This window comes from Ambystoma mexicanum, chromosome 6q (genome assembly GCF_040938575.1).
Source record: "Ambystoma mexicanum isolate Mex_15411 chromosome 6q, UKY_AmexF1_1, whole genome shotgun sequence".
Classification (NCBI taxonomy): Eukaryota; Metazoa; Chordata; class Amphibia; order Caudata; family Ambystomatidae; genus Ambystoma; species Ambystoma mexicanum.
Window position 1 is genome coordinate 20,601,889 of NC_090937.1, and position 24,471 is coordinate 20,626,359.

Below are 24,471 nucleotides of genomic sequence, written 5' to 3' on the forward strand. Positions count from 1 at the left end.
CGTCGACGCCTCACGCCCCACCGCTAACTTACTTTTCCTCTCATGGAGTGTCTTCTCCATCATTGACTGACAGGAGCCACAGTTACCGGTTCGATGGTCTGAGCCCACACACCAATGACAGATACGGTGAGGATCGGTGATAGACATCTTCGACCCGCAGTCAATACACTTCTTAAACTCAGTTTTGGGAGTCAAAGCAGTTGATGAAGACATTTTCTTCACAGAAAATCTCAAAGCACGCCGTTCACGAGAGCGAAGCAATTGGAAAAACGGAACTGCGGCTCGAGCTACTTATACCATCAGGGACGTTGACACAGTACGTAGCCCGTCTAGGAACAACCGACGCCACGGCCTCGAGCACAGCACCCTCTGCCGAAAAATTGTTTCTGAAGCAGCGAAGCTGGCGATAACAAATTATCACAAGATGAGGAATACGCGGGAGTTCACAATTCATTCGAATAGGTGTTTTCCACCCTGCATACATTAACAGACGTGAACTTGTTTTGTTATATAAATGAACTTGTAACTATTAGCAGATCATCCAAGTGATTGGGCCCTGCAGAAGCCAAACACAGAGGTCATTGCGTTGGCCTCTCTTTTAGTTTAGTTTTCATAAGTGGTAGGTTCAGAGTAGTTGGATAGAATTTTGGACGAAGGACTGTTTTCTTTGACGAGCACCATTAGTTTTTAGTTTCTAGGTAGGGCTAGTGCAAGTTAGGAGTTTTCTTTTAATCAAGATCCTTAAGAACAGGTCTATCGTTGATCTGAATCCTTCTCGTTTACCATATAAGACATTACTGCACAGCTTCATGAAGGTTCAGGCAGGAATGCTTGGGTCCCGACAGATGCTCCGTCTCAGTACAATGGGACCCTGAAGATACAAGTCAGAGCACCAGTGGAAAGAAGCCTCTGTCTGCAGAGAGGAAGAGATCAGGACAGAAACAGGAACCGGCAGGAAACGCCACACTGGAGGAAACTACCAATTGAGGTCAAGAGTCTGATTTCGCACACCTGCGACCTATTGTCCTAAGATCAACCAAGGGAGCAGGTTAGGAGAGTCTAAAAAATGCATATGGGAACAGAGTGGTGCAGAGGTTCCGAGTGAAAATACACCGGGAGAAGGAGCATGTTTGAGTGGAAAAACATGCCTTGGAGGTGGCTGGAGGAGAAGAGGTTAGAAGGATAACAGAAGGCGGGTTGGAGGAAAGGAGAGAAGATGGCTTGTGAGCAGGAAGGGAAAGTGGCATCTGATACTGGGCTCGCTTGCGACCCCCTAACCTACCCTTCGCTGAGCCCCTACCAGTGTCATGTCATGGGCTTGCATTTATTTTCTCTCACTCCCTCAGACGCCATAGCCAGTTTACTAGAAGCAGGCTACACTGCCCACGACGATCATAGCACTCCTATCAGTGGTCATACGGATCATGGACCCCTCTGATCGGGAGTCAGTAAGGAAGAAGACAGAAATAGAAGTAGGGAAAAGAGGAGTGCTAAAACTACCCCAGAATGCAAGAAGACCACATTCCGCCATGGTTTGCTGAGCCGGGGAACTCAGCCATAGTGGCTATTTGGTTCTAAAGACTACCTTTTTACCTACTTGTTCCAAGTGAAGGAGAAGCAATCCGAACAGCTTGGTTTTCCAATTAGAAGAAATCAGATTATGGGCCTGCGTTGACGCCATTCCCTTTATTGGTTTCAAATAAAGTTAATTTTAAACATCATCTAAGTCTACACTAGTTTGATCCCAATTCTGCTTTGTGACAGCACCCATTTACTCAGTAGAAACATCGAATTACAACAGAGACACAAACTAATGAAAAACCCGGCTTCTGGTCCTCTGCCAAGCATCAAAAATTACCTACGACTTTGGTAGTCAAACGGAGTTTCTGAATAAAACGATTCAAGCACAGTATAGAGTAAATTGTTCTACCTTTGTTAATTAGGTGCAATACACGGTTATTCCGAATCCATATTGCTACATATTAATATTTCAAAAATGCAGACTCTCTGGCGCAGCCATTGCATTAAGTGGCCTAAAATTTGACTGTACCATTTTAAGAAAAGTTATTTGTATTCTAGAAAGGGGGATTTGCATTAGCAAGACAGCACGTAATTGAAACAAGCACTATATTTCTAGCAAAATGAAACATTTACCTTTAGCTCCTCTTGCAGACTATCATACATATTGCTGATCTTAAAAACTTCCTTCAAAGTGTCATCTTCATTAAAAAAATCCATCCTTGGGACAGAAAAAAAAAAATCAGAGATCTTGCCATCCACTCTGTGTGTATATTGCATATCAAAGGATTCGGGTGTCTGTGGAAATGCTTACAAGCACACACTTTCACCACTAGATGGCACTGGCCTTCAATACATTGCAGCACAGTTGAACGCGCTAACAGGACATGGCATAAGACCTGTTTGATCGGCACACATTACACAAGAGACAGCAGGTTGTAGCTTAAAACGGATGACATGCTTTAACCATCAATTGAAAATAAACAAGTAAATGCAAAGGTGTAGCAGGACCAGGTAACTACTCAAAAATACCTTTAGGTATGGACATGAAGGGGCAAAGATGTGAAGGACTATATGCAAGGGCTGTCCAGGACTAAAAGAATGGCAAAACGTCAGCAAACAATCAAATGAACGTGGGTAGCAGGTGTCTCTGCTCTAAGCTTTATAATCCATGGAAAGCTATGATGCTACCGCTTGACCTCAAGATACCCATCCCAACAGCAGCAGACTGACAGAGAGGCTCTGCTTCATCATAGCACCATTTCAGAGGTGTGTGCTTATATGCCACTACCAACTGCACAGAATGCCATCCTATACTCGCAATACCTCCATGACACCCAGGCCTTTTCTGCACTTACATTGAATGTTCAGATTATATTTTATTGCAAGGCCCCCAGGTCAGATTCAGCTGTCATGTTCTATCATCCCAGCAAGTAATTACAGGATGATAAAAATAATTTTTAAAAAAGTAGTAGCATGGCCCGCAACCATTATTCCAAATGGGGCAAGAATTGCTCATTCTATCCCTCATAGCCATTTTTCATCCCTGGCAAAACAAAACATTCAAATATCCAGTAGCCTGTAATAACTGGGAATGCAAAAGCTCTGGAAAAATGGTAAATCAGCAAACATATTAAACCCATTTCATGAAAATGTTTAAATAGAAGAGGCACATCTAGCATACAAAATACAAATATTCACGGTGCTGCAAATCATTTGAAACTTCTGGGGTCTCACTGTGTAACCACTCAACCTCTGCCGCATCTCCACACTGCCAAGAAGACTCCCTGAGGCAAGACTTTCCTAACCCGGATCGCTCACCTCGCAGATTATTAATGTTAATACGAAATCAGTCACTACTCGGTGTCCATTATTTATGCCACTTCCTACCTGTGCCTTTTTACTGCTTTGCAAAAACCGACAGAGGCACAAGAGCTCGACTCTGCCCTGTAGCCATGCTGCTCCTGCATGCCCAAGTTGGTAACCACTAGAGGAATTTTCTGACAAACCCTGAAAGCAGAAGAAAAGAATGCAGGATTGAGCAAAGAACAGTCCTCTTTAGTATTTAATTTAGCCCACATAAGTTTTCATTAGATCAAACAGAATATGCTTTATTGCCAACGTCCCAGAACAAAACAATGCATTAAACTTTGTGAAAGTATTACCCAATATAGAATATTTCATAGATTCATAATGATGAGACCGAGGGGTCATGAACTGCACATCCCTCACACAAGATGTCCAGAATCTCTGACCAATCCATTACACGGCTGCGGGTGACATGGTGCGGCCAAAAAGCACCACAGGGATTACCAATCCCCTTGAGTTGTCTCCTATCCAGGTGCCAGACTCCTGACTATTTACACCAACAGACTCCTGAGCCTCGTCTTCCAACAGGATTCCGACGCAGATGCTTTGACGCTCGTTTCCCATTGCTTTGCCCTTTTTTAGCCTTTGAAAAAAGGGCTAAACGAGTGTTAGGGAAGATTTCCTAATTGTGGGTAATTTTCCTTCCATGTGGCAACCCCTAAACTTTTTGCTGTTGTTTTCACCAGGATCTAGACTTTGCCAGAGATGTGCAGCTTTCTGCCGCACACCTCTGGGCTTTCGCTCCATTCTTATGGGGAAACTGACATGCCCTTAAGACAGTCAGTACCGGGAAACGTTGTTTTCCGTAGTTTCTTTATCGTGTTGCAGCTTTCGCGCAACATGGCACAAGAGGGCACTGTAAACTAAGTTACTGCGCTCTTGGGTCTCTAGTCTTCTACATACAGGCCCTAGATACTCTCTTTGGATTGTAAATGAACAGCGCAAGTTAATCACGGACGGGTTTGGTGGCAGCGATCGTTTGTGTTTTTGAGCTCATTTTGGCGTTTAAGCGTGTTTCACGCGCTTAGCCCAAAATGGTGGCCTGGCTTCCAAAATGGCCAGACCACGAGGCTCTTTGTCCTGTCCGCTGACCGTCTTGCCCACTTCACCTCCCCCAGGTCGAGCCGACCCGGGGCCTTCCTTATTTGAGCATGTACTTTCCCACGAAACACAGATGCTTTCGCGGGCTTCTACGGGCCTTGTGTGCCCCTCCAGGATGGGGGCTGGTATGTCTGGTCCCAATACACACCCTGGGCGCCAAAGAGTCTAGGGCGGTGTGAATGCCTGGGACCCCCGTGGTCCGTGATAGGTCCACATATGGTGTGAGTGTTTTATGAGCGGATCTCCCATTGGGTCCCCTCCGTTTTGGCACGAAGGGAACCATGGATAAGAGGCGGCTGAAAACGCCACTACCAGGTCGATCTCTTGAGTTCTCACGAACAAAGGAATACAGGAGCCAAGTATCCTGCAACCACGAGGCTGAACCGAGGAATCGCTGGTGACCCGCTGAAGGACTGCTTCTCTGCACTGCTGTCGCTTTGTGAAACCCTTTCTACGTCTGATCGAACGAGAAGGCTTGTACTGGTACTTCGACCCTTGGAATAGTGGGAACAACTATTCTCGGCATCTTCACCATCTCCTGCACGTAAGCCTTCGGAAGTGTCTCTGGGCCCTCCAGCAGACTGACCAGCCTACCCAGGAGTCTTGCTCCGTAACCGCCGTCAGGTTGTGTTGTATTACAAGTCCTTGTCGATCTCACACGATTCATACACTTGGCATTCCCAGGTCCGAAGTGAGTAGTGTACATTGGGCTGAAATACACACGGCCGCTCCGTTGCCCTGCTGTGGTAACAAACTGTGCAGATTCACTGCGTTTGGGACATCCTCAACTCAACTTCTGCTGCTGCGGAATCTACATGACGCCGAGACGTCCCCTGCTCGTATCTGAACCTGCCAGCACTGAAACTGATGCGGAGAAGCCTGGGTCTGCCTGCATCGGGGACCGGTGAGTAGCATCGCTAGGAACTGGTCGCCCTCCTGCAGGAGCCCATAGCTTTTCCCCGCTGTGTCTAACAGCACGCCTTTCCGTACTCGCGCTCTGCTTCTGCCCCCAGTGGAGGCTGCGCCTGAGTCGCGGAGCTCTGTTCATCTTCAATTGTTCATCGAACTAAACTGCCTGAGTCCCTCGAAGAGACTCCCCTTTTTGCCCGTTGGCACCAGCGTGTGCAGGTACTTTTGAGCACAAGGCTCCACTCTTCGTAGGGCTTGGACTTCCTTTTAGTTAGGTGCCTCTGAAGGCGGACTGAGTCTAATTATTATTCGCACTGCCCGTTTTCCTCCCCATCTAGGTGGTCTACACATTTTGTGCGTCTAACTCGTTAGACCCGTTTGTATTTGTATATATATTGTATTGGTTTGGTATGTGTTGGTTTACTTGTGTTTTATTGTGATTTCTCGCTACGGTCAATGTTACAAAGGCCTTGTAATAAATGTATATATATTTTTAATATAACATCTGCTTGGAGTAATTTGTAAGTGTCCTTGCTTTGTGTGCTCATTGCGGGCTTTCAGTCACCCTCACCCCTCTTGAGTACTAGTCTTGACCGCCGCGATCGCTACCCTGATTGGTCTGGCTTGTCCAGAGGTTACCCTGTTCCAAGAAACTAGGCTGGCCTTCTGAACCACTGCCCCTCCAGGACAGAGTTCAGAAATCCGTCTTAACAAAGATGAATAATAATTTGACGGTCTTCTCTCACCGCGATCAGTGGTGCAACTCGATGCCAAATCGTCCAACTCGATAAACTGGGAACGTCAGGGAGGTCCAAGTAGTTAGGCAATGGGTCCCATGCCGGTGATTAGTTTCCTTTTTTCTTCCCTCAGACCTTCTGGGGTTTCACTGCGTCTATGTAACAACTCAACCTCCGCCTCAACTCCACGCTGCGCAATTAGATTCCCTGAGGCAAGACGATTGTTCCTATCCCGGTGTTGTCGAGTTCATTGCTACCTGTGTGTCTCACGGGGGCAGCTGTGACTTGGGGAAACGTTTAGTGCTTGATGAGCTGAGCCGCGCAGATAGTAGATTTGCCTCTGAAGAAACAAAATGCGCCCAAAAGTAGTGTAGTATTCTATTGTTATAGTTTCCCCATTTGTGTATTATATGGTATGTAGTGTTTGTTTATTCATATGTGCAGGTAGAAATAGATATGGAACATGGAACTTTGTAGGAAGAGAGAATCTAGAATGTAGAGAGTGGAGAGAATGATGCACTGTAAGGGATCAGTTATGTTCTGCAGTTGTTTGAAAAGACCTGTGGGTCTAATCCTCGTACTTAAATAAACCTTTTTAATGATAAAATCCATGTGAGAGGACTTTTCAGTGGCGACGAGGATGAGATACACCAAGAACAGCAACCCACTGAGTAGCCGTTATATATAACAGGTTTTCATCGAATGAAGACTACCCAAATCAAGAAAGGAGATGGTGTCTTCGTAGAGATTGAACCGGGCAGTGCCATAAAGCAGTATTCCTGACAAAGAAGCAAGAAAAAAGGAAAAAGAGTGCCTTTCTATGAAAGTAAGTGAGGCGCTTTGTACAGTTAAAAGAGCTTACTGAATTTAGTGAGCCCCTTAAAGGCTACAACAGTAAGAGAGCGCAAGAGTGTATCAAATGCACTGTTAAAGCACATCAGCTGCAGCCGCAAGCTTAACCACATCAGCCACGATGTTATTGTTTGCATAGCAAAGACGATTGTAAAAGTGAGCCGCATTTACAACGGCATGATCAGTTGTCCTGGAAGAGCAAATCACATCACCGCAGGTGCAAGTTTAAGCATACGGGCCGCAATATTATTACTTGCATAACAAAGTGATCGTGAAAAGTGGGGAGCATTAACAAAGCCGTGACGGAGGGGTTCATTTAACTTTTATGAAATTTGTAAATGTCAATAGTTTTAAAGTATGTATAGTTCCACATCAGTCTGCATGCATTTGAAGCTGCATCATGTAAAAACAGAATACCTTACCGGCACATTGCGAGAAAGGTACGTGTGTTGTTAGAGGAAAGGACGTACCAAAACGTGCTTCCATATTGTTTTCAGTTATCATGTGCATCAATTGCCAACAACAATATATAGATTGCTTAAGCATATTACAATAGTAGAATCACGTTCAATGTTATTTTATTTCAAAGCGGAACAGCTTTATTAACAAAATCAAAACAAAAAATATCCCGACAAAGGAGTTCACACCGAGAAATATCTAGTGTTGTGAACGAACCAATTCAAAAGAGACTATACAAACGCCGTAACTCACCAAACTAGTACACATATGACAAAGAGAAACAATACATTACAAAGGTGTATATTTTAAAGGGAATACAAAAAGGAAACGAGAAATTAAAAGGAGAAGGGAGATAAACTAGTATATCCAAAGCACAGTCATTGTAGTAAACAAACAGTGCATCATAAAGACGTCGCCAACCACTATCCAGGGCATACCACCTCCTGACTATTTCTTGAATACAAAAGGTGAACCAAATATTCCATGGAAGAGATGGAAGAAAAGGTTTGATCATTATTTCCTTGCTGCCCATGGACTGAATTTTTCCAATGAAAGAAAAAGAATGTTGTTAATACATTGTTTGTGAAATTATGGGCAAGAACAATTTGAGAATTTGCCAACACTTTCTAAAGAAGATGCTTTGGTTCTTACGGAGTATGAAAAATGCATTAAGGTATTAGACAGACAGACATTATGAAAAGACAGTAAGCATCCCTTTAGAAAGATGATATTTTGGTAAAAGCAAGCAGGAAGAGAGTGATTCTGTGGAACAATTCATTACTGCTCTACGTGGTTTGGCTATGTCATGTGAGTTTGGGAGCACACTTGATGAGAGGCTTTGTGATCAGTTCCTGCTGGAATGCAGGGACGGCAAAATTAAGGAAGCTTTTGGTCCCAAGGGAATCCGTCCTTGGAAGAAGTGCTCAGAGTTGCGAAGGAGGTGGAACACATCAACGGATGTGTAAAGGAACTCAAAAGGAGAACGGATGATGAGAATAAGAAAGAGCGAGTGGCACAAATCCCGGAAGTATTGGCTGTAAAAGGAAAGGATTATACAAGGAAGAAATGTACAGTCAAAAAGGATATGTCTTGTGAGAAAGAAAGATTCCAAAGTTAAGGAGAAAGGAGAGGTGTAGCATAATGGGGTTCTTTAATGTAGTCAAGAACCAGTCAGGAGACAGGCAGGTACAAATGGAAGTAGGCTTTATTAGTTTCAGGGTACAGTTATGAAGAGGAAGTAGGAGCTATACGGTATACATCTTACTTCATGTAATCTCCCATCCTGAATGCTTAACTGCCATTCATGGAATCCTGAACCAGCAGGGTTCCATGCTTACCTCATACATTCTACTGCCTGCATCAGTGCACGTGATGCAGAGCAGCTACATCCCAACACAAGATACTACACATCCCTTTCCTTTCAACAAGCACACACAACCATAACAAAAGAACAGGCTCTCTCCACAACACATCTCATCCACCACAAACCAACCCGACACAACTGCTACACTCAAAACCATCACGGCGTAACTAACATTCCACGTAGCTAACATTCCCCAACAATCATAAAAACCCTAATCCACCATTTACTCAGATCACTCACACCTGAGTCTCACAGCTGCCACCTGCAAGCATTAACCAACAACAAACCACATTCCATCACCTTTGCAGCTCTTACGTCAGACATACACTCCTTCCACTCTGCCTGCCACACGGAGACTCGGGCCTGCCACACCCGCAGCACTAAACTTTATCTACCACAACTTACTAACAATCAAGTACACACTAACATACATCATCTGTCCTCACCAAGACCACCACTCATCACAACCATAGAAACCTGCCAATAGCATGGCATAAAACTTAGCAACCATTCTAACATTCGCTCACTAACTACCCGGAAGAAAACATTGAAAAGTAGGGAATATAAGAAAAGTAACAAACAACACAAAGATCACATAAAAACCGCGTAACTGCAGAGACACAGCACGTGAAAAGAACACACCATGACAGAAAGTTGGCCAAAATACCCGTCATGTGTCAGATCTTCCAAATTAAAATGAATGCATCCACATACGTATGCGCAAAATATTTTTAAATACTCTATATCATACCAAACGCAACAACATGCGCTGCACAATAACAACTTACCACTTAGCCGGCACCCCAACCATAATCCGGCTCATAACAATTGCCCATATATCTCATCACAAAATTCTTCCATAACTCACTTGGGCTTCTTATTTATTCAATTGAAACTCAACACTAACCCATACTGATTCACAGACTAACATACCGAAAGTTGACCACGAGCGAGCTACCACCCTGTCAACATAACTTATGCTGTCATGACAATGGCACTACTACATGTGCATAAACATTTAATCATTACCTCTAATATACTCACATTCACACACTTTTATTCATTTAACAACTTCATTCATCAGGGCATACACCTAAACATGACCCCTCGCATTTAATTTCATTACCTTATCTATGAACCTGCAGAGTCACAACCCTTCCAATATCTACATACACCTACTTAATTTTTTCATTTGATGCCTCGATACTGCATACATTTAATATCTCATTACCTTCCTACTCAATAACATACAGCATTGTATTTCATCAATGCATCTAACACATTTGCCTATAAGACCATATATGTATTTCTAAAAGTCCACAGGTGCATTGCACCTTATAACCTGAAAATCCCTCAAAAATGTTAAAATATCTCATATTTGGATCTACCTTATCATGACATTCAATTATATGTCCATATTAACCTAAAGGTCCATGGTGCCCATGTGTGCACCAATTTCCTGCAAATCTTCAAAAAGTTAAAATACTTAGCATATAACCTGTTGCATTTACCTAACACTTTAAAACTATTATGCACAACCATTCACTTCACTTTAAAATAATGTTAGCATTTCACATCCATTCTCATTGCCAACTCACTCCCAAAATCCTAGTACCTTCCCAGCCAGGCACTACTCAATCAACCAAAATACCAAAACAGTAATAATACATTATAGCAAATGTTACTTTTAAATTATAATGAACACTGCATCATGAATCCTTAACAAAAGTTGAAACTGCATGTTGCACTTCCAATACAAAATCTCATTACCAAATGTCCATAACTTGCTCGTAGATCTTCACTACAAACATTTCATTTGTAGAGAATTCACATTGATGCGTTGATCACACCTGCTAGTGTGCAAATTGAAAATAACAGATCCTTATTTCTCTTTTACCTGCTTGTACAGTGTATATATACAGTACTATGTTGCATCAAACACGAGTGGAATTTCAGGTGTCCAATACACCTTGTTTTCAACCATCGTCAAAATAAACATATATATATTTTTTAAAACAATTCTTATTGGTGCAAGGCACCATTCGCATAACCCGCACATTATACTGATTAACTGAAGAAAAAAAAAACGTTCAATCATAAACATTGCTGCTGTACAAACGTGCTCTTCCTGGCGTTGCTGCAGCTTCACTTTATCAGACGGCTGCCTTTCATTTTTCCCCGCAGGCGTTTCACTTGTTCCACGCAACTCCGGTGCAGAACAATCCCGCTTCCAAGAATATCTTGGATGTTTTAATTTATTCACCCCCACGTTCCAAGGGGTAGAGGCACAGTTCTGCATATGTCAACACGTTTAGGCTGACATATTCTGTCTTCTTTGCTGCTCGCTGCATCACATCCACAGCTATACTCAGCCTATTTATTTCTGCATCTCACCATCAATGGAAACGCTTCCTGAACACTTGCTAGCGTGCAAGTCATCACGTTAGGCCACGTACTAAGGGCCATTCCTTAAATGTTTCACTATTCCTTAAATGTTTCTCTACTTCTTCCGACAACTACAGCCACAATACGAATGGCGTTATTACAACGTTCAGGACTAGGTCTTTGGGGATTGCTGAGAACACCTCCTCACCAGCATTCTATGCTCGCTGAGAACACCTGTTCACCAGCATTCTATGCTCGCCAACACCCCCCCGGCGCATTCCATTGCGTCATCATTTCACAGGTGAATCTCACGCAGCACTCATCTCTGGAGCTGTGACAATTCTAACGGTCGCAACAACGCTCCCAAACCTCCATTCAGAACCAAATATCACTGTAAACTGCAGGCTGCTCCTAGAAACTTGCCGACTTCACGGTCAGTAATCACTTCCATTATGCCACAATGTCAATAAATGCCAATTGCTGGTTAATGTGGCAATATTCAAATTTAACGTCAATTAATGCCCATGCCTTCATCTCCTTCACCACGTTGGGATGGCACATTTCCCTCACTTTACAGTACTTAGACAAAGCCAACTGGTTGCCTGCTTGCAAGGAGTCTTGTACTCTGGTGCGCTCCTCATACATTCAAGAGCTAGAACAGTCCTTAATACTTCATAGTAGCTGCTTGCATGCCCAGCATACGACTCAGCCCCAGACGGCCCATTTACAGTACCTTTTCTTTTCTCTGTGAACAAGGGGCATTTCCACTCATAACTTCTTTGGCTGCCTGCAAGGGAGAATATGTCTTCCCATCCCCAACAGGACGTATGCCACGTCGCATCAGGGCATAGCTTTCATTGCTGACCTCACGAACTTCATTTCTCTGGGCATTTTTCTCATTTTCTGCTATACTAGTGGGCACCATCTCACCACTGAATTTCCAACTGCCATCTCAGGAAAAGAACATCCTCGTCGCCACTTGTAGCATAATGGGGTTCTTTAATGTAGGCAGGGACCAGTCAGGAGACAGGCAGGTACAAACGGAAGTAGGCTTTATTAGTTTCAGGGTACAGTTATGAAGAGGGAGTAGGAGCTATAAGGTATACATCTTACTTCATGTAATCTCCCATCCTGAATGCTTAACTGCCATTCATGGAATCCTGAACCAGCAGGGTTCCATGCTTACCTCACACATTCTACTGCCTGCATCAGTGCACTTGATGCAGAGCAGCTACATCCCAACACAAGATACTACAAGAGGCAAGTGACAAACGCTGATGTTACAGATGTGATAGCATGTTTCATTTAGCCAGCATCGATAAATGTCTGGCCATAAAAGAGTTATGCAAAAGGTGCAACAGAAAAGGACACCTTACAAGCTGTTGCAAAACAAAAAAGGAAAACACAAATTGTCTGAAAGAACTATGTGAAAGTTCGAAAGAATGTACATTTGTGGTTGAGGATGTTGCAACCTGTGCCAATGACAAAGAGGAGGATGCCGACAGAGAAAAACCCATGGCTATGATAGAATTGAATAGTAAACAAATCAACATGGTAATTGACTCTGGCGCAAAATATACTTTGCTGCCCAAGTTTCTATTTGAAAAACATTTTGAAACAAGCATCAAGTTAAATATGATTGATCTAAGACCAGTTGCGTATGGAGGAAAACAAATTGAACTAATTGGTTGGTTTTGGGCAGTAATGAAGTTTAAAAACAGATCAGCTAAAGGAAAAGTATATGTCACACTAAAAGGAAGGCAACCACTTTTAAGCTTGTCTCATCAAGCCAGATTGAAGATAAAATTAGATCCCAGTGCGGAGGAGTCAGTCTACGCAGTGGATCATGAAGCACAAAAAGGAACTTTTGATGAACATATAGTATTCAGGGAAGAACTGGGTGTGTTAAAGGATATCAGCCATAAAATCAAGTTAAAGCATGATGCTACTCCTGTGGAACAGTAACTGAGGCCTGTACCCTTGATCATGAAGTTGGCTGTAAAAGAGGAACTCGAAAGATTAGTGACTGAGGGTGTGATCGAAAGGATAGAGTCATAAGAATGGGTGTCACCTTTGGCGATTGTATACAAGTCAAATGGAAAATTGAGGTTGTGCATAGATCTTAGATGCGTAAATAAATGTGTCATTCCTGATAGACACCCTTTACCGAATATAGCTGAAATGTTGGGTACTATTAGAGGTGCAAACATTATGAGTATGTTGGATCTGAGGTCTGCATACCATCAGGTGATGTTACATCTCATGTGAAGCGATATCACTGCATTTATTACCAGTGAGGGATTATTTTGTTGTAAAAGAATGCCTTTTGGTCTCGTTTCTGCGGCCTCTGTGTTCCAAGGGCTGATGTATCCGTTTTTTCATCAAATGCAGGGCATTTTATGTTTTCAGGACGATGTATTGATATATGGTAAGGATCAAAGGAAACATGACGATAGGCTGCATAAGGTGTTAAATATATTTAAGAATGCAGTAAAGATAAGTGTAAGTTCAATAGGTCTATTATACAGTATTTAGGCCATGAGATATCAGAGAAGGACATAAAACCTAAGGAGGAATTGGTCAACAACATTTTGAATTTTGCTAGCCCAGATAACAAGGAAAAGTTAATTTCATTTTTAGGGATGGCCGAGTTCTACGCAAAGTTTATTCCTGATCTACCAAGTAAGACATTTCACATGAAAAAATTGGTGAAAAAGAATGTAAGGTTCGATTGGAATGATGTGTGTGAAGAGGAGTTCAACAAAATGAAACATGATTTGAATGCTGCACCCACACTCAAATCTTTTAATCCAAAAATCAGTAGCACCATTACCACAGATGCCAGCAACCATGGATCGGGGGCGGTTTTGTCTCAAGAGAATGCGGAATTCAATATCCCATTGCGTTTGCTTCAACAGTATTAAAACAAGCTGAGACCAATTACTCAACTATTGAGTTACTGTCATAAAAAGGCTCGGATGGCGGCTGTTACCACGGGTACGGCTTCGCCGACATTGACGGCTTGCAGCCATTGATCTGTTCCATTATGTCTTTTTCGCGCTATCTGCAAAGCTCTAGTTGTTTTCTGGTTTCACTCTGGCCGGAAGTATTTCTTCCGGCTTTCCCTGTGCTCTGAAACCGTCTAGCTTTGCTCCACGGTAAGATGCTAGTTTTTCCTTTCGCTTCGCACTGAAGCCTGCCTTTCGCTGTCTTTTCCGCAGTCCACATCACTGCCTTTTTTCCGTTTGCTTCGGTCCACTCGCCTTGCGAGTTGCTGCCTTTCCCCCTGCTGCCTTTTCTTTCTGACGCTTACCTTCCTCTCTTTCCTCCTGAGGTCGTCTTCGCTTGCCAGTATTTTCCCTCAGTCTGGTTCTTCCCTCCGCCATTGTTGGGTATCTCTTCCTCCTCTCTTTCGCCACTACCTTACGGCTACTTACTTGGGCTGTTGCGATCTTGTGATACTGGGCTCCGGTCGTCTAGTTCCTGTTGGCCAGCAACGAGGGACATAACGGGGTTTTTTTGAGCCGTTGGCTTTTTCCCCCATACTTTCCTGTTTCCGGGACTGTAGTCGCGGAGTGGTCCAGTTCGGGATCTACCATGGCTACTTCTCGTGACAGGATCCAAGCATCTAAACCGAAGAAGGACTATCTGGCCGATCGTCAAGGTATCAAGGAGACGGACTCCGAACACACAGGTGAGGAGAGTGGTGATTCGGAGGACGATATTGACAGTATTGACAGTTTGCAACACCAGAAATCTACGATGGGTACCCCAGAACAAGTCCAGGAACAGATGCAAGAGTTATGGAAGGCAGTACAAAGCCTATCCCAAGAATTACAGACGGTTAAGGCCGAAAATGTGGTGTTAAAACAGCTGGTTTCTAACCGCGATCAGGCCCCTCCTGAGCTAGCACCTATTGCCCTATCATCCGGAAAATTTGACGGGTCTCCGAAGGAGGTCAAGGAATTCCTGGAGGCGTCTACGGTATAGTTCATGTTTAGACCCCAAATGTTTTCTACTACTCAGGCTAAGGTGGGGTTTCTAATCTCAAATATGACCGGCGATGCTCTTGTATGGGCTACTCCTTTAGTGACAGGAGGTGATCTGGTTTTGCAGGACTATGATGGGTTTTGTACCCTTCTTAAAGATACTTTTGAGAGACCAGAACTTACTTACACTGCTCCTGAAGACCTCTTAGATGTCAGACAAGGGTCTTCTGATGTTCTTTCATACATCACCACTTTTAAGACCTTGGCTGCTGGTGCAGGTTGGGCTGAACAGGCTCAATATGCCATATTTCGCAGAGGTCTTAAGGAGGATATAAAGGACGAATTGTCTCGGTTCCCTCGTCCTAGAACTCTCTCAGATCTGTTATCCGCATCATTGCAGATAGAACATCGGCTTCAGGAACGACGCCATGAAAGAAGACGCTACAGAGGAAGTAATGGGTCCTCACCAAGTTCTTTTTTACCTGTATCTGCTTCCCGAGATGAACCTATGCAGATAGGAAGTACTCGATCACCACTCTCTTCTGAAGAAAGAAGACGACGAAGAGAAAGGGGACTATGTGCGTACTGTGGTTCAGACAAGCACCTTCTCAAGGAATGTCCGGATCTACCTCAAAAACGTTCGGGAAACGAATAACCCCAGAGCTAAAAGGGAAGAGTGTCTGGGGGTTTTCAGATGCATCTAGTCCCTATGTGTCTTTGTCAGTTTCTACCAAAGTTCAAGATGATTCCAGACTGATGGTGGTTAGTGTCAGCGTTCATGTTGGAGACAGACTGGTGGAGACGTTAGCCCTTTTGGACTGCGGTGCGGCAGGAAACTTTGTAGATACCCTATGGGCCGACAAGGTGGGTCTTAAGAGGTTGCCCCGCATGGAAGACCAAAAGGTGGAAGGGGTTGATGGTACTCCACTTTCCTCAGGTCCCATTACACAGACTATGGAGATCCTGGAGATTAAGATTTTTCAACATACTGAAAGCATAAGGTTTGACATCATCAGGGCAGCCCATTTTCCGGTGATTCTTGGTATCACCTGGCTCAGGAGACACAATCCACATATTGATTGGGTCTCAAACCAGCTAAGCTTCGACTCAGATTATTGTAAAAAGCAATGTCTTCCGCCCCAGTCTTTTGCCGAGTTACAAACCGCTCCAGCTTTATGCCAAGAAACCTCAAGCATTCACGCTTTGCCACATTTCTGTAAAGATTTCCAGGAGGTGTTCACAGAGGTTAGACCGGCTGCATTACCACCCCATCGGCCGGAGGACTGTACGATAGACCTGGAACCCAACGCTTTGGTTCCATTTGGCCGGATGTTCTCATTATCCCAGACAGAAAGGAGTGCTTTACGCGCCTATCTTGATACCAATCTTCACCACAGTCTCATCCAGCCCTCTAAATCTCCTGCTGGAGCTCCATTATTTTTCATAGCTAAAAGAGACTCAAGAGAATTGCGCCCTGTATTGACTACCGGGATCTCAACAAAGTTACCATTAGAGATCGCTACCCTATGCCCCTCATAGCAGACATCATAGAGGCGGTACAAGGGGCACGGCTGTTCACCAAGTTAGACCTACGCAATGCCTACTATTTGTTGCATATAGCAGAGGGGGATGAATGGAAGACAGCTTTTCGTACTCCCTTCGGGTTGTACGAGTATAGAGTCATGCTGTGCGGTTTGGTTAACGCCCCTGCCATCTTTCAAAGATTTATGGGCCGCATGTTTTCTGATTTATTGTACGTTTCAGTGATCATTTACCTGGATGATATATTGATTTACTCTATCAACAAGGAAGATCATGAAGAACAGGTTCAGAAGGTTTTGAATCGTCTTAAAGAAAATCGTCTTCTAGCCAAACCCGAAAAGTGTTGTTTCGGAGTATCGACCATTCCATATCTCGGATTCATATTATCTGAACATGGTGTTTCTATGGATCCCCACAACGTCTCGGTCATCCTAAATTGGCCTTCTCCTTCTTCCATCAAGGAGGTACAGAGATTTTTGGGCCTCTCTAATTTCTATAGAAGGTTCATTCCCAGGTTTTCCGAAACAGTGCTACCTATAACTACTCTTCTCAAAAAATCATCCGGACCTTTTGTATGGTAGACCTCAGCTGAAGACGGTTTCGAACGTCTAAAGACACTTTTTTGCTCTGCTCTAATTTTGTTACAACCTGATCAGTCAACAATTAATTGTGGAGTTGGATGCCTCCTTGGCAGCCATTGGTGCGGCTCTACTACAAGAGAACGAAGGAATTGAACATCCTGTGGCCTATCTCTCTCAAACTCTCTCTACCAGCCAAAATAATTATTTGGTTTTGGAGAAAGAATTATTGGCCATGAAACGGGCATGTGAAGAATGGCGCCATCTATTGCTCGGTGCAAACCTTCCTTTCATTATACGAACTGACCACAAGAACCTCAAAGTCCTCCAGTCTTTAGAATGTTCAAATTCTCGCCAGGCCAGATGGGCATACTTCTTTTCACAATATAACTTCAGGATTACTTACCTTCAGGGTTCACAAAATGTATTGGCGGACGCATTGTCTCGCAGAGAGCCAAACATGGAATCTGATCCGCTCCCTTCTGAACACATGTTTCTAGGTAATCAAATTGTTGCTCACATCAACACCTTCTTACAAGAGGCTAAGGAGGCCACTGAGTCAGAATCTTTGAATTGTAACCTTATGTCTTCACCGGGTTATCTACTCAAAGACAGTCTCTGGTTCTATAAGAACCGTTTATTTATCCCAGTAGATCATCTTCGCAAGCAGATCATAAGTTGGTGTCACGACAATTTGGCCGCAGGCCACAGGGGTCTAGCGAACACTACAGAACTCATCAGACGTTCTTTCTATTGGCCAAACCTCAAGAAGGAGGTTCAATCCTACATATCATCTTGTCCGATATGTGCCATGTCTAAAAATCCCACAGGCAAACCATTTGGCTTACTCACTCAACCCGAGATTCCACAACGACCCTGGGGGCACCTATCCACAGATTTTATAGTGGATCTCCCCCTCTCTGAAGCTTGTACCTGTATAATGGTGACAGTTGATTCCCTTACAAAGATGGGCCATTTTTCTCCTTTGGAAGGTCTACCCACTGCAACCAGAATGGCAGAAGTCTTTGCCAGAGACATCTTCCGCATACATGGGCTTCCTGATAAGATAACTTCGGACAGAGGAAGCCAATACATCTCCAAATTCTGTGATGCGCTGTGCAAACGATTGGGCATTGACCGGGCTCTGTCCTCGGGATTCCATCCTCAGACTAATGGTCGGACAGAGAGGCTTAATGCCACCCTCGAACAGTATCTTAGATGTTATACCAACCATCTCCAAGGCAACTGGGTTCAGCTCCTTTCCACCGCTGAATTTGCCTACAATAACTCTAGACACTCGGCTACCGGTTTGACTCCTTTCTTTTGTAACTATGGTGTCCACCCTAGGGCACTTTGCCCTGTTTCGTCGTTTCCCAGCAACTCCCCCACAGTGGAGTCTGTCATATCAGACATAACTGAAGCTCATAAGACTGCCAGGAGCAGTTTGGAAAGAAGTCTGAGTGTCTATAAAAGACAGGGGGATGCTCATCGCCGCAAGAACCCGGACTGGAAGAAGGGTACTAAGGTATGGCTACCTACTAAGTTCCTACCAAGATGGGTTCGACCCTCTAAGTTGTCCCCCAGGTATTTGGGGCCTTTCCCTGTTTTGGAGAAGATAAACCTGGTAGCCTATAGGATTGAACTACCGCACCATCTCAGACGCATTCATCCGGTTTTTCATTCCTCGCTTCTCAAAGTGTTTCATCCTGATACTCGACAGGGACCTGGACAATTGCAAAGTTTGCCACCGACACCACCCAAGACGAGTATGAGGTATCCAGGATTTGTGACTCTCGGGTTTTTAGAGGTCAACTCCAATACCTGGTTTCTTGGAAAGGATATCCCAGATCAGAAGACTCATGGGAGCCAGTGCATTTTTTAAACGCTCCCAGATTGGCGTCTCGCTTCCACAGGTTACATCCCTGGAAACCTGGCGGTTTCCGCATTAAGGGGGGGCAGACTGTCATGAAACCGCTCGGATGGCGGCTGTTACCACGGGTACGGCTTCGCCGTCATTGACGGCTTGCAGCCATTGATCGGTTCCATTATGTCTTTTTCGCGCTATCTGCAACGCTCTAGTTGTTTTCTGGTTTCACTCTGGCCGGGAGTATTTCTTCCGGCTTTCCCTGTGCTCTGCACGTTGCATCCGTCTAGCTTTGCTCCACGGTAAGACGCTAGTTTTTCCTTTCGCTTCGCACTGAAGCCTGCTTTTCTCTGTCTTTTCCGCAGTCCACATCACTGCCTTTTTTTCCATTTGCTTTGGTCCACTCGCCTCGCGAGTTGCCGCCTTTCCCCCTGCTGCCTTCTCTTTCTGACGCTTACCTTCCTCTCTTTCCTCCTGAGGTCGTGCTTGCCAGTATTTTCCCTCAGTCTGGTTCTTCCCACCGCCATTGTTGGGTATCTCTTCCTCCTCTCTTTCGCTACTACCTAATGGCCACTTACTAGGGCTGTTGCGATCTTGTGATACTGGGCTCCGGTCGTCTAGTTCCTGTTGGCAGCAACGAGGGACATGCCGGGGGTTTTTTGAGCCGTTGGCTTTTTCCCCCATACTTTCCTGTTTCCGGGACTGTAGTCACGGAGCGGTCCAGTTCGGGATCCACCACGGCTACTTCTCGTGACAGGATCCAAGCATCTAAACCGAAGAAGGACTATCTGGCTCATCGTCAAGGTATCAAGGAGACAGACTCCGAACACACAGGTGAGGAGAGTGGTGATTCGGAGGACGATATTGACAGTATTGACAGTTACTAGCTGTTAAATGGGCTGTTGAGAAGTTCAGGTCATTTATTTGGGGAACAAAGTTTGTTGTGAGGTCTGATCACAAACCACTTAAGGAGATGCTTACCACTAAAGGATTAGATAAAACTTAATCGAGGATTAGGAAATGGGTTGCAAATCTACAAGAGTATAATTTTGATGTGGAATTCATTCAGGGAGTGAAGAATAAATCTGTTGACTGTTTATCAAGATTGACCAATGTAGTTGAAAATGTAGATGATGATGAAAGTGGTGAGGAGGAACACATTTTGAGTATACATCAGGATATATTATCTGAGAATGAATGGCTGGAAGCTATGGCTGGGGATGAAACTCTCAAAAAGGCGAGAGAGTTACTCAGTAGTGGTGTAAAGAGTAGTGAGATCAAAAAAGGAGTTTAGCCAGATGCTGCGAGACACGTATTCGATGAGCTACATTTGCATAAGGGTTTGGTTTTGAGGAGTGAAAAACTTTATCCACCTTTTGGGGTGAGAAAAATGATACTACAGGTAGCTCATGAGGGGCATTAAGGGATGACCAAAGCAAAGGGTTAGGCAGGGTTTTTGGTGGCATGCTGTTGAACTGGAAGTTGAAAGACATCCGTGATTGTTGTAGTTTGAAAATTTGGCTAAAGGGTATGTGGCTAGGCAGATGCCAATGACCATAACTTAATTCCCAACATACCTTGGGACCGAGTAGGTCTAGATATTGTAGGTCCCATAAGAAGTCAAGGTGCTTTGAAATATTGTATGGTGCTTATTGATATGTTGTTTAGGTGGGTAGAAGTTGAGTGGGTGCAAAACATTTGTTTGAAGAATGTTATTGCGTTCTTAGATAAAACATTTAAACATGAAGGTTATCCAACCACGATAATCACTGACAATGGTGTGCAATTGGTTTCACAATAAATGAGTTGGTTTCTGAAGGAAAATGGGGTTAAGCATAGAACAAGCTCTATTTATCATCCCCAGACTTAATGGAATAGTGGAGAGGTTCAATAAAGTAATACAATATAGTATCAGTTGTGCACTGGCTAACAACACTGATTGGAAGGAAGCAGTTGAAGATAGCATTACTACTCATAGATTCACGCCACATTCCACTACTGGAATCTCTCCATTTGAAATACTACGGGGTAGGAAACCTAATACAAGGGTATGTCCTGCGTGGGTGGGCAGGGCCTGTGTCAAGAATATTGATTGTGAAGGTATGAGTAAAAAAAGTTATACAAAGCCAAAAGTATAATAAACAGCTGTTTGATTTGAGGAATGCGGTTAAAGAGACTCAAATCAAAGTAGGCGATTGGGTGAGAATAAAACTTCCAGGCGTCAATGCCAGGGGTTTGATTAAATGGTCATATCCAATTCAAACGGTTAAACGATTCCATGTGGCCATCAAAGTATCAGATGGAAGAGTGTGGAATCTCAACAGAGTATGTGGATGTTCAAAACAAGAGTGCGGTAGGAAAAACTATGTTGGTAATGGAAAGGAGGTAGAACAAGACGGTGAGAGACAAGATTCTAAGAATGGTCGTAATAAACGAGTATGTACAAAACCATCGTATCTCAAAGACTATGTGAGTTGAAACTTCTTTTCTTGTGCACTGCAATTGTTTGAAAAGGTCATTCCAGGTATTCCAATAATTTCATGCATAGTTAAAGACAATGTAACTGACATTTTAACCGGTACCAATATCAATCTCTTGTTTCATTTTGTATGAAATGTGCAAACATCAATATGTATATATGTTAATATTAGTTCCTCATTGTTTTTGGTCACTGTAAAGAAGGGAGGTGTGTAGTATTCTATTGTAATAGTTTCCCATTTGTGTACTGATTATATGGTATGTAGTGTTTGTTTATTCATATGTGCAGGTAGCAATAGATATGGAACATGGAACTTTGTAGGAAGAGAGGATGTAGAGAGTGGAGAGTGGAGAGAATGATGCACTGTAAAGGATCAGTAATGTTCTGCAGTTTGATATGACCGGTGTGTCTAATCCTTGTACTTAAATAAACCTTTTTAATGATAAAATCCGTGCGAGAGGACGTTTTAAGTATGTTCCTTTGAACTGTTTAGGGACACGGAAACCCTGAGCACGCGTTGCGCTCCTGGTGTTCTATGATATTCTGTATCCCCACAGATGACGGGAATCGGAATTGGCAGGGTCGGGGCTACAAATGTCATCACTGGCCAATCGCAGGAAGAGAGCTGTTGGAGGGCGGGCTATCACGCTGTATTTTCATATTATTTTTACATTGAGTGAGCGTGGCTCTGAAGATTGCTGAACACTGTCTGCCTCATACTGCCATGGGGATGCAGGATACCATACAACACTGGCTAGCATACGTTCCTGTGTGCCACCAGTGAGTTCAAGCTTGACAATTTGCAAGACCTTCTTATCGAACCTCAACCAATGGATTTCTGTCCTGTGTTGCAACAGCTCGCCACAAAGCTTAAAGCTATTCAGACAGAAATAAGCGCAAGAGACGCAGAAGCTGCAGCCATGAACACTATCGCTAAGACTCTGCAAGACAAGGCAACTAGAGAGGCAAGAGACTGTAAATCCAGTTCCTCTCGATCTGCAATGGCTAACCCCATAGCAAGGATGCCACTTTCTGGTTAACAAACACAACTTTCTGAAACCCAGTGTTGGGTGCACTTCTTTATTAAACCTTTAGGGACCGAATGACCAAGCCAAGGTATGGTAAGGTAATCTTCACTGTTTCCTGGCGCCCAACGTCACTGAGCTGACTGGGCTGAAGCCCCATCCCAAAAGGTTAGCTGAGGGGTGGGGCTTCCGTGCTGAGCCTTTAACAGTTAAAAGGAGCATGAACATGGTCCTGTTGGAGCATTTTCTTTCTTCCGAGGCAAATCAGCTCAACTCATATTGGATGATCAAGCACTGCCCGTTTCCCCCAAGTACAGCCCTTCCTCGCTTATCCCTACGGTAAGGGGACACATAAGGCTACTAAGCATCTCAGGGGCACTAGTGGGAAGGGTAGTGGCGATTGTTGTCTTAGTGATCCATATATTGAATCATCTGGCAATCTTGCCTTCCCAGGAGAAGACCAGGAATTGAACACCAGTCGACCCAGAAGTTTGGATCCACTGTTCTCCTGTCATGCGCCGGTCTCCTTGGCGCCTGCGGCCTCGAGTGAGTTTGGGCGGCCATTAGAATGTTCCACCACGTTGCACCCTATCAAACTGTAGCAGTCTAGTTGTTCCGTAAACATCCGTTGCTGGAGGTACTTTGTCACGCCCCAGCAATCGGGGCGTTGCAACCTTTGAGGTTCGTTTCCTCCACTTTTGGTCTGTTGCGCTACTTTTTCCCTTCGTTCCATTGTGGAACTGCACTTCTTTTCTCTGCCGCGGGTCGGCGGCTCCATGTTACTTTCGACCGGGTCCTTCCTTCTGCTCTCTTTCCCTCTCTCTCCCTCCTTCCTTCCTTTCGTGCCCAACGCTTTCCTCAGCTGTTTCCTGCCGAGCTGTCACGCTGTCAGCATTTCACCTTGGTCATCTCCGCTCTCCCTCTACTTTTCTTATTTACCTTTGTACCCCTGTCTCTCACCTCTCATTACCATCAGGGTCAGGAGTCTCATCTCCTCTTCCACGTGTTCTGTATTCGGATTCCTGCTTGGTGGGGGTCTCTACCCTGCTTCTGGTTCTCACGTGTACACATATTTGGCGCAAGTAGAGCCTACCCTCCTGCAGATCCTTCCTTGTGGTGCTGATTTCAGGAGTCCGGAGACAACTAAAATCCTGCCTTCCACTGGGGTTTTTTATGCCATAGAGTGGCTTTTTCCCCAACAGTCGATCCCGGAAGAGGAGTCACAGGTCTGTCTTTGGGAAAGCATTCACTGTGGCTTCCTCCCGGGGTAGACCTTTTCTTCATAAAAAAAAAAAAAAAAGGAGGACCACCAATCCCGGTAACCACTGGTTCAGAGCAGTCTGGATTCCAGTCTCTCAGGTGAAGAGGAGGAGGAGAGTTGGGACTCTGGGGAGGATCAGGATAAGGGATCCGACAGTTTGCAACATCCAACACCTGTCATGGCAATGGTGGAGCAGGTACAGGAACTCTTAGCCGCCGTTCAAAACCTGTCTGCAAAGGTACAGAACCTTAAAACAGAAAATACAATGCTGCATCAGATGGTAACAGCTCTGGACCAACGTCACTCAGACTTACCTCCCATGCCCCTTTCTACGGGCAAATTTGACAGAACACATAAAAAGCTAAAAGAATTCTTGGATGCCTGCATGATACATTTTACCTTCCGAGCTAACACTTATACCACGAATCATGCAAGAATAGGGTTTATCATTTCCAATATGACGGGCCACCACACTGGTCACCAGTTCTAGCCCTCTGTTGCAAGACTTTGGAACCTTCCTGGCTCAACTCAAGCAAGCTT

The 24,471-nt window shown here is 44.2% G+C and overlaps 1 protein-coding gene across 6 annotated transcripts in view; it reads right to left on the bottom strand.

The window, feature by feature from the left end:
• The window catches only part of ABRAXAS1 (abraxas 1, BRCA1 A complex subunit), a 403,189-nt gene that overhangs the window by 203,689 nt on the left and 175,029 nt on the right, over window positions 1-24,471 (bottom strand). For all 6 annotated transcript variants that reach the window (XM_069630387.1, XM_069630392.1, XM_069630388.1 and 3 more), the window contains 2 exons: window positions 3,409-3,528; window positions 2,155-2,239 (listed from right to left, as the gene is read on the bottom strand). In XM_069630387.1, coding sequence (XP_069486488.1) covers window positions 2,155-2,239; window positions 3,409-3,528 — 205 coding nt within the window. The remainder of the gene's footprint in view (window positions 1-2,154; window positions 2,240-3,408; window positions 3,529-24,471) is intronic.